This window comes from Sinocyclocheilus rhinocerous, unplaced genomic scaffold (assembly GCF_001515625.1).
Source record: "Sinocyclocheilus rhinocerous isolate Xijiao unplaced genomic scaffold, SAMN03320098_v1.1 scaffold200, whole genome shotgun sequence".
NCBI classification, from domain to species: Eukaryota; Metazoa; Chordata; class Actinopteri; order Cypriniformes; family Cyprinidae; genus Sinocyclocheilus; species Sinocyclocheilus rhinocerous.
Window position 1 is genome coordinate 3,091,496 of NW_015641014.1, and position 11,403 is coordinate 3,102,898.

The window sequence follows — 11,403 nt, forward strand, 5'->3', positions numbered from 1 at the left end:
GGAAAAATCTGCATACAAGTTCTTTGTGCATTTTTCTTTTTTTCTACGTGTTTGCACTTTTTGTTAGAAAATGTTTATTTACTATTTATTCAGTTTTTTTTTAAGGTATCTAATATTTTGATACTTAATTTCCATGATCTAAATATTCTTAAAAATGTAAAGTTTGTTGTCATTTGGAAGTGTGTAGGCTTTCTTGCATTATTATGCTGTTACATTATGATGATATATTCTGTGGCATAAAATGGTTTTTAAAATGACAATAATATCGCTTATCGCAATTATTTCTGGCGCAATATATCGCACAACAAAAAGTTGTTATCGTGACAGGCCTAGTTCAGACATGTCTAAACCAGCGGTTACTAGCAAGAATAAACTGCAAATTGGAGGCCAAGTGTCCAAAGTCTGGCTCTGTTAGACAAGGGGTGCTCTACTGGGTAAAGATCTAGTCTGGCAAATGTTGCACATTCACACTAGCCAATTCACGCTGCACCGACAGACACAGACAAACGGCAACAGACAAATTTGTCTGGTTTTGTCGGATCAGTGTGTTATTCCTGTTGGCACCTGCTGCCAGTGGTCGGCATTTATTGAGCATGTTGAATCGGTGTTTGTCGGGTCTTGGAATGTCTAGGTGTGATATAATGTAATCTGGTGACCAGTTTGTCAGTGTGGTGTGAATTGGCTTTTAAACCCCATAAGGGCTGAACTGTGTAGTCATTGTGCTCTCGAGCAAAGCACCCAAAGAGCAAAGACAGACCGCAACGTAATATGGTGCCGCTCAATCATGACACCATTTTTTGTAGCCATATAGGCACTATGCAAAACAACTCATTAGCCACTTTTCCACTGTCGGGTTAAAAGTGAACTTGCTAATGCAAAATGCATGCCAGGGACAGTCGCGTTTCCACTGTCACTTCCGGGACTTGATCAGGCCTTGTCGGGACTTCCTCGAGGTCAACGGCCAGGGTATTTTTATAAATTTTTTTGGCCCAAATAAGCCGTTTTAAAGTTAGGGGATCACTGTATGAGGCAAAAATGTATTATACGTGATGCTAAAGACTACAGTGTTTCCCATACATTGATTTATTTGTGGTGGGCCACTACAATATCAAAACTGACCGCCACAAATAGGTTTCCCAAAAGGCTTTGACTTCGTTGAATAAACATGAGCACTGCACATTTCAAAATCAAAACCCGGCGCGGGTGTTTTTATATCACTGTATTTCTGAAGGAAACCGACTGTCTTGAGAAAATTTTCGATGTCATTTTAATTTCATCTCGACTGTAATGCCTGATAAAGCAGTGTTTGTGAGCGGAGTGCTGATTTGTGTAAAGCATTACCGGGGAAACCTCTATCTCTCCCACTCTAAAAGCGGCTCCTGCTGGCAGAGAATACTCATTAGCCACTTTTCCACTGTCGGGTTAAAAGTGAACTTGCTAATGCAAAATGCATGCCAGGGACAGTCGCGTTTCCACTGTCACTTCCGGGACTTGATCAGGCCTTGTCGGGACTTCCTCGAGGTCAACGGCCAGGGTATTTTTATAAATTTTTTTGGCCCAAATAAGCCGTTTTAAAGTTAGGGGATCACTGTATGAGGCAAAAATGTATTATACGTGATGCTAAAGACTACAGTGTTTCCCATACATTGATTTATTTGTGGTGGGCCACTACAATATCAAAACTGACCGCCACAAATAGGTTTCCCAAAAGGCTTTGACTTCGTTGAATAAACATGAGCACTGCACATTTCAAAATCAAAACCCGGCGCGGGTGTTTTTATATCACTGTATTTCTGAAGGAAACCGACTGTCTTGAGAAAATTTTCGATGTCATTTTAATTTCATCTCGACTGTAATGCCTGATAAAGCAGTGTTTGTGAGCGGAGTGCTGATTTGTGTAAAGCATTACCGGGGAAACCTCTATCTCTCCCACTCTAAAAGCGGCTCCTGCTGGCAGAGAATTAATTTGCATATATATCCCCCCCCCCCATACATTCCATATATTGTGGAAAATGAATATAAATGCTCATTCATTCAAAAGAAATTTGACAAACATATGAGGGTTTATCAATCATTTTCTACTGTGTTATACGTGTACGCATTTGGACGTAAAAGCCCTAATGGAGCCGTTTTGTGTATTCCTGTCATCACAAATAAACGAAACAGCTACGACTAAACAAGTATGTGTTCTCTTTATATGAAATGATAAATATCAGTTTGATTTAGTATCACTGATATTTTGCTTAGTATCACTTTGTTTTGTTTTGCTCTCTCCACTGCATTTCTGTGTTCTTCACCGCATTCGCCTACGTCCTACATCATCCACTGGAACATCACTCTCTCGTGTACACATGTAGGACAGTTACAGAAGCTAGAGATTACAGCTTATAAAGTTTTAAATATGGATATTTTTCTTACTAAAATGCATCGATTCGCTTCAGAAGGCCTTTATTAACCCCCCGGAGCTGTGTGGAGTACTTTTTTTAAATGATGGATTTATGCACTTTATTGGACTTCAAAATCTCAACAGCCATTCACTGCCATTAGGAAGCATTAGGAAGAGCCAGGACATTTTTAATACAACTCCGATTGTATTCACCTGAAAGAAGAAGTCATATACACCTAGGATGGCTTGAGGGTGAGTAAATCATTTGGTAATGTTCATTTGAGGGTAAACTACCCCTTTAAGGGCGAGTTTAGAGTAGGTCCGACAGTGGAAACGCAGCATGATTTTGGCCTCGTGGCTTGAGATGCGAGGCTATTTGGCCCACCCGGCTCGTTGTTAGCCCTGGCCCGACAGTGGAAAAATGGCTATTGATGTGGACTTGCTGTCACATTTCCATAAAGTCCATGAGACCATAGAGTGTCTCTCTTTGGCTTTTTGCAAAGTCTGCACTGATACAAGCTTGGACAGCAGACTACTACCCATCAATCAATGTAGCATTATGTCACCAAAGTGTGGATTCAAAGGAGGACCCCAAGAGTTAAAGGTGAAGGTCATCATTTTATTTAAGAACTCTTAGAAACCAAATATCCAAAGTTCATAACCAAAGAAACCCTCAAACTACTGGGCTTGTGCATTGCTGAGCTGAATGAGGATAATATCAGCAAGCAATATATTTTATATATATATATATATATATATATAAGCATGTCACTCTTCTAATGTAAAGCAAATAAAATGTAAAATGAACTCTAGATTTACATTATAAAAGCAGTGATACGCAAACAGTGTCAAAAGCTTGGCACTCTCTCAGATAATGTCACTATGAAATAACATTCATCCGTGCAAAGCTCTAGTTCGTGATGAAATTATAAATACGAGACGGCACAGGCATAAATACATCTCACCACAAATCCTCCAACTGTCTGCAAAGACCGGTCTCTTTATCTGTAGGTAAGGGCAGCTGATGTATTGGGATATCATTCTTTCTGTCAATCTAACTGATAGTTTGTGGCTGAAGAGATGCTTTAACAACATCATGGTCAGCAAGTGATGGATAGGCCTGTTGTTTGGCACTGACACAGCATAGGGGAGGCAACACATACAGGGGAACCGTATGAAGAACTCAAGATCTTTAACTAAAGATCACAATTCTCTGAAACTTCACAGTAGAGGAAGTAATTAGATAAATTTCATATGTATCCTAATTACAGAAACACAATGAAGGAATTCAGTAGGGGACATGGCTGCATAGAAACTCAAGAACTTTTAATAATCAGCAACTCGCCGTTTCCTCTTTTGAACACTTGGTTCACTCCACCCACCTTTGTTCATAATTCACACAGTACATATTCAAAAGAACCATTATGCTGAAAGCCAAACAAAAACGGCTTACTGCTTAAAACAAAAACTTACACTCACACATCAGCGTCCTCTTCAAACTATTGAATAATGAACCGAATATGTACTGTAGTTACACAATAATTAAAATGATTCATTGTGCTTTTAATCGTGTATTGAAGGTGTCAAAAAAGTTTTTTTTTTGGCCACTCAACTGTCATGGGAATAACTATACACTAACAAAAAAAAGAAAAGAAAAGAAAGAATCTGATGCTTCAAAAAGTAGCATAAAAGCCCTGCTCCTGGTTAAATATTCATAGAAAGGATGACGGCAGAAGACAGAAATGTTGCCACTACTTCTGGAGATTATATGTTTCAGAAGTCGTTATAAGACAATCAATTGGAGAGGACATTTTGATGGGTTTTTGCAATGGAAATGGGGAGGACAGTTTTCAAGTGAGAGCAGCAAATGCAATCAATAGACCGAAGAGGAGTGAACGCCTCTCAAATAAGCCATGAGAAGATGTGCCCACAAGAGTCCTACCTGACACCTAATTCATCATTAAAGGTGCTGGAGTGGGTGCGTGGGTCTCCTGTGCTGGATTGTTCTAACAGGCATTAATAGTAACAGCGACACAGAGGACGCTCATGGTGGTGGTTGTAGGCTGATCAAATAAGATTACTGGTTCTGTAGGACAGACTTTCTTGCAGGAAGAACACCCAAGTTGTTTCCCAATGAAACGTAATAACATTTGTTTTTATAAACAGAATGTTTTCCAACAATTGGCAGACATAACCTTGCATTTTTTTTGTCTAATCCTGTTCTTTGAAGACCCTTCTGCAAAGGTTACTGCCGACACACCTGCTCTGGAAGTAGCCTAGTATTGATTAGTTAGTTCAAGTGTCTTTAGTTAAGTTTGAAGCCAAACTCTTGCAGGAGTGTGACCCTCCACAAGAAGGATTGGACACCTCTGATATGGAACCACTGTAAGGTCAACGGCAAAACTCACCTTTAAGTCTCGAGCCACCTCCAGGTGATTGTCGTAGACCAGAACGTTGGCTGTCAGGTTCATCCTGTCTTTAGCGACAGTGGATTCTCCTTCTAATGCATCAGATGCAACTGCAACGTTCAATAAGGGATGTTGACACTTGGTCCCGTCCCACACCTGATCACATTGGGTAACCGTTAGTTGTACAAACTGGATTTGAGATTCAATGATTTTGAAGATTCAGATTCAAGTTAAAATAGCACCTTTAGTAGGATACAACGACTATCCATGATGGCCTTGGCCAGCAACTGGCAGGTCAAATCAAAGTACATCCCGGGCTTTACCGAGGACAGAGAGACTGTGAGGTCATTTGATATCCAAGACTGGTTGGCAGCCCATTGGCGAAGCTCCTGCACCGTACGTATATCGGATTCTCCAAAGTGAAATGATTTGCTGGAGGTATGAGGGACTACAGGACTGTCAATTGTTCCATCGAATGTGACTGTAGACCAACCATAAGTGTTCAAGAGCGACATGGAGTCCCTGAACATTTCAGTCTGGGATGATTAGGATGAGAAACAATTAGCCAATTAGAGCCTTAAAGTTAAAATGACTTGAAATTAGTGACGCTCCAGAAATCACCTTAATACATGTCGCCAAGACATTTATTTTAACATTAGAACTATATTTGACCAATGTGTTTGCAATGTTTAAAATTTAAGGTGTCTTCAAACTGACAGCTCTTTAGTCATTGTAGGTTGGCAAGTTGCTGTGCTGTTGCTCGCAAGCGTTGTTGCCTACTCAACTACAGTATCCAATCCCATCAGGAGGCGAATCGCATGACCACTATTTGTCAATGCAAATCAACATCTGCTTTTTTTAATGTTTTATATGAATAAGATGCTCAACGTAGAACGTCAGGTTTTCCAGAGCCTCTTTCATGAACATCTTGGTGAGGTATGTGTGTTTTCTGGGAATGTTTCAGGTGGTACTCCTTGATTACTTTTAGTCAGGTGTGTCCATTTTTGCTCCTAGAGGGCCACATTCCTGCAATGTTTGGCTCCAGTTTGCTCCAACACAGCTGCCTGGAAGTTTCTACCGGTCAGGTGTGTTTAATTATGGCTAAACTTTGCAAGAAGGTGGCCAACCAGAAACAGAATTGGACTTCACTGCTTAAAAGATTAGTTCACTCCAGAATGAAAATTTCCTGATAATTTACTCACCTCCATGTCATCCAAGATGTTCATGTCTTTCTCTTTCAGTCGAAAAGAAATTAAGTTTTTTTGAGGAAAACATTCCAGGATTTTTCTTCACGCATTACGCAGTCATATTGGAAAGGTCACGCGTGACATAGGCAGATTCCTCAGCTGGGATCGTGTAGAGCCCTTTGAAGCTGCATTGAAACTACAATTTGGACCTTCAACCCCCTCCAGTTTGCTCCAACACAGCTGCCTGGAAGTTTCTACCGGTCAGGTGTGTTTAATTATGGCTAAACTTTGCAAGAAGGTGGCCAACCAGAAACAGAATTGGACTTCACTGCTTAAAAGATTAGTTCACTCCAGAATGAAAATTTCCTGATAATTTACTCACCTCCATGTCATCCAAGATGTTCATGTCTTTCTCTTTCAGTCAAAAAGAAATTACGTTTTTTTGAGGAAACATTCCAGGATTTTTCTTCACGCATTACGCAGTCATATTGGAAAGATCACGCGTGACATAGGCAGATTCCTCAGCTGGGATCGTGTAGAGCCCTTTGAAGCTGCATTGAAACTACAATTTGGACCTTCAACCCCATGGTTCCCGTGGAAGTCCACTATATGGAGAAAAATCCTGGAATGTTTTCCTTAGAAACCTTAATTTTTTTCCACTAAAGAAAGAAAGACATGAGCATCTTGGATGACATTGGGTTGAGTAAATTATCAGGAAATTTTAATTCTGGAGTGAACTAATCCTTTTATAGCAAATACGTGATTTGGGCCGACTTTCAATATTCCAAGGAACAAATAAACAGGCCAAATCTCCTTACCTTAAATCTGTGAAGTCGGATAATGTCCCCCACTCGGAAGATGACTGGGTGATCCTCCAGTTTTTTAGAGAAGATGTTGCAGCCCACTTTAACATCCGACTGATCAGTGATCTTTAGTGTAGAGCAGTAATCTAGTGACAAATAATGAGGTACTGACTAAAAAAAAAACTCTAGCACGAGTGATATGCTTGTGACTATGCAAAGTGACCGAATATAAACATGTCTTAATGTACTGCTTGTACTGCTAAAAGACAGAAGTAGCCACACTTCAACCTAGGGCTGGGTATCGAGTTCGATACTTTTTAGGCACCGACCGAATAACCTTCAACAAAAGGATCAACCTTTTATAATCACTTACAGTGTTCTGAACCCATGAAACTAATGGAAACAACTTACCACAATTTGCATTTTTGTTTAATTTAATAATTTTGATAACATCATTTATAGGAGTTCTTTCTGCTTTTGCCTAAGACATGTTTAGCACTTCAAGACTGAGAATATCTACAGGTCAATATATATAGGAGTTGCAGCCTCACTGAGCATTGATCCAGGATCAATTGGTTACCTTTTGGACATGATGCACAATTCCCTTTACCGATTACACGGAACGGGGGTGTTTACATTCTGTCCACTTATCAAAACACTGATATTTCAATAAACCAATTGAGGGTGCCAGAGATCGATTTTTGGCACTTTATCACACGTTACATGTCATGATCCAAGCAATGATCAATGTGTATTTACATGAAGAAAATTGCATGAAGTTAGTATGGTTATGCACCATGAGAGAGTGTTTTGGCAATAATTGGTTTGTGTCAGCTTTTCTTCAGATGCATTCTAAGACTTTATGGTATAAATAATCTCATGCTAACACTGCAGAGAGCAAACTTCATTGTTCATGGTCAGTAGCACAAGCCAAGATCTCAATTTTGTTTTGGTTGCCTCTGAAATGTTATTTGATCACTAAAGTGCAAAGAATCATTAACAAACTTGCCTCGAAGAAGTCTCTGTCATGACATACTCTGAGAGAAAAGTTCAACTATTCTGATATCCATTAGAGTTTTTTTCTTTGTTTTGACGTCTATTTCGAAAGTGGCCCTGAAAGTCATTTAGAAAGTCATCTTTTCTCTGGCCTCACTCTCCAGAGGGCTCAAATAACAATGGAAGACCCTATTACAGCCTTGCTGAGATGAAGGAAATTCACTGACCTGAACCTTTAGAGGGGAAAGGCTGTTTGAAGAAGGTCACCACACCATAGACGTTCACCACTGTCTTGGGCTTTAAATTGTTTAGGGGAACATAAGTGTATTTGGCCTTCAAAGAAATAGAGGAATATTGTCATTAAACAAATATTCTGGCTTTAAGACAAGTTAAGCTTTAACGACAGCAATTGTGGCAAACAATACCTTATTGCAACATAATTTTCTGCAGACATTACTTAACAAATGCATGGCAGTGCATTGTGTTGAAGTGAAAACATTGTTTTAATGTCAAAAAATCCAATGCATGCAATAAAATGGACACTGAGCTAGTTTCCCTGACTTCATCTTCATTTAGTCTAGACTGCATGTGTCTGGAGGCATGCAGTGTTGAAGCACTTGATCTGGCTCAAACAAATTTAAAAGAAGTTTGCAAATTAAAAAGGACGTTGTACTCGAGTGAAGGAACAACCAATCACACAACCAGACAGAGACAAGTCGACAAAAGCCAGTAGACAGAAGCCAATTTAGATAAAGAATCTCCTTGATCTCTGAGGGATAAACCGCATATATGGTTTAACGACAAAGTGGGAGAGATTTGTCACTTAAAGAAATGCATACAGCACCTCTGAACTGGAAGGACCATGGGAGGGTTCGGCCGAGGGACATACCTATCAAACACATCCATATGGGAAAAAAATGAACAAAAATAAATTAGAAAAAAAAGATATTAGAGCAAAAAATATAGTTTTCAGCAAAAGTTCAAGAAGACAATGGTAAGGATTTTAAAATGCAAACAGATGCCACTCACATAGACACAATCATCTTTGCCATCCATCTCTAGCTGACAAGGATGTAGTTTGTCTCTGAGAAAAGATGGAGACTTTTTAATGGTGAAGTCTGCCAAAAGGACAACATCCTAAAAAAAAAAAATACATAATTGTTGTAATGCATTTCATGATGTGTTATACCAAACATAATAAAAATGTTCAGTAAATAATTTAATTCATAAATGAAATTAATTAATGGAAATATCTGATATATTTAATACGAGTAGGAAATTATATTTATATGCATTTTTTAATATATGCAGCTTGCTAAATTATTTATTTAATTAAAAATTTAAATTGAATATTGAAATATTTTACTAAAACACATTTTGTAAGAGCAGGCACTGATATTTTTACTTGCATTTTTTATATATGCAGATTGCCGTGCAACCCTCTACGGACACGTGTATATTAAAAGCATGTCATTATTAAAAACCTGCTTCCTTTCACATTGAGACCGTTTTCGACTACCACAGAATAATATTAAAAGGTTCCATTATGAACAGAAAAGAACTAAAACAAAAATTCTTCCGAGACTGTAAATGCAAAAACAGTTACCAGAAAAGCCTGATATATCGAATGTGATGCATAAAAAAACTATGAAAATAAGTTTGTTTTTATCATTATTTTTTTTATTTTGGTCTAAAGGGTCAATAGAACCTTTTTTTTACTGTTTTTACAGTATTATGTCCTTATTATTGTCCCTAGATCAAGTATATGGGATTTTCTAAGCCCATTTTATCACCTGCTAGTTGATCATAAATTAACTTCTTTAAAAACGTAACAACACCACAACAAGCCACATGATTTGAGATATCATTCATGTGTGTAGCACAAATGGGTTTATATTCAATTCCCCAACCCTAATATGAGTAATAGTAATAGCAATTCTTGCCTTGGCAAACACCCTTAACAGTGACCTTGAGATGAAAGAACTAACCAATCAAATGGCATCCCATTCCTTAATATTTAGGAACAACTTCAAACTCGTGATAATTTTTAGATTTTAGCATCTAGATAAATTAAGCTGACTTACAGAACGTATCTAAGAGTTTTATCCTTGCTCTCAGATATCCAAAGATTAGATTGATAATGTTTAGCTCTATTATATAGAAGCTGCCAAGTATCATGATAGCTCATCAATTCAAAGCTTTATCTTGTGCCATTGTTTTAAGAATCGCTGTTACCCATCCAAAAAGCTCCTGGCAACAACAAAGAAAAGTAGAGGTTGTTTGTCAAAAAAGTTGTTTTAAACATTGCACTTCAAAAATAACTTTTTTGTTGCTGTTGTACAATGAAACGCCTGCTGTTGCATGTGACGACTACAACAGTTGCAGATCACCATGTTCAACCTCCATCTTTGAGAACAGGAAGATTTAGAACCAAACTTTAGACCATTCCTGGAAATATGAGTGATGACAAGGCATGTTTTTTTCCAGTAAGCAACAGTTAATTTTGCGGGTGACACAAAGGAGGATCCGTGGGGAGTAAACGGCTGAGTTTTGACTGAAGGCACATCTCTCAAGGCTGATTTTCTCTTCTCTTGAAGCCATTGTCTGTCAGTGGGGAGCTGATCTGAGTTGTGACCATTGTGTTGCTGGAGGAGGAAAGCGGAAAAATACTGGCTAGAGTATGCAACTGCAGTGCTTTGCACCCTCTCAAACCATCTTCACATAAATGAGGTTACATCAGATGACCTGTTTTCAAAGTCAGTGAATTCAGGCAGAAATATTTGCCGAATAGATATGACAGGGCTTTCATGTACTTGGATTCTTTTTATTGCCTTTTTGATACTGCTAAAGCCTAATCTACTTCTAGAAAGAAGCATATATTGACTTTCTCAACAGCATTTAAGAGAATATTTCATATTTTAACTGTAAATTACCTTTTAAACTGATTATTTATTTAGAAGATGCTTTTAGGGATAAAAAAAAAGTATGGTTCTTGAATTGGCTCTTCTGGAATATGAACCTATAGCCTTACTTTGTATATTAACTAGATGCAGCATGACAAGATTTCAAGATTTTAAAACAACATTTTAGTTTGGCAGTGTTAATTTTGACAGCAAATTTTGATTTAGTTTTAGTCAGTCTTTTGACTAAAATGCCATTTAGTTTTAGTCATATTTTAGTCACCTGAATTGTTTTTAGTTTTAGTCTAGTTTTAGTCGACTAAATATCATAAGATTTTAGTCGACTAAATCTACAGTAAATTTAGTCGGCTAAAATCTAATGGGTTTAGTTACAGTGTAATGCATTTATTAAGCATTTCTCCAAAATTTCCAAACTCATTATATAGGTTTGATATTAAGGTTTTATCAAGATAGACACCGATTTAACTGCGGTGACACACAACATGCCTTTATGTTAAAATTAAATAAAACCACTTCAAGTTCTCATAAAGAACAAGCACATGATCTTGTTTTAATGAAATACCAATGGTTATATAGGCTAATTATGCATTCTTTATAGCAACTTGTTTACCATATTCTTCATTAGATTTACGTCATAGTTTTTGTCACTCAAAAAGAGTTTTAGTTCATTATCGTCTCGTTGTCGTCGGTGAAAAAAATGTA

At 37.9% G+C, this 11,403-nt stretch overlaps 1 protein-coding gene across 1 annotated transcript in view; it reads right to left on the reverse strand.

Moving 5' to 3' along the window:
* The window catches only part of pot1 (protection of telomeres 1 homolog), a 42,903-nt gene that overhangs the window by 17,659 nt on the left and 13,841 nt on the right, over positions 1–11,403 (reverse strand). The window contains exons 5-10 of the mRNA XM_016569845.1: positions 8,810–8,917; positions 8,625–8,669; positions 8,008–8,113; positions 6,800–6,930; positions 5,037–5,330; positions 4,795–4,950 (exon numbers count right to left, since the gene is read on the reverse strand). Coding sequence (XP_016425331.1) covers positions 4,795–4,950; positions 5,037–5,330; positions 6,800–6,930; positions 8,008–8,113; positions 8,625–8,669; positions 8,810–8,917 — 840 coding nt within the window. The remainder of the gene's footprint in view (positions 1–4,794; positions 4,951–5,036; positions 5,331–6,799; positions 6,931–8,007; positions 8,114–8,624; positions 8,670–8,809; positions 8,918–11,403) is intronic.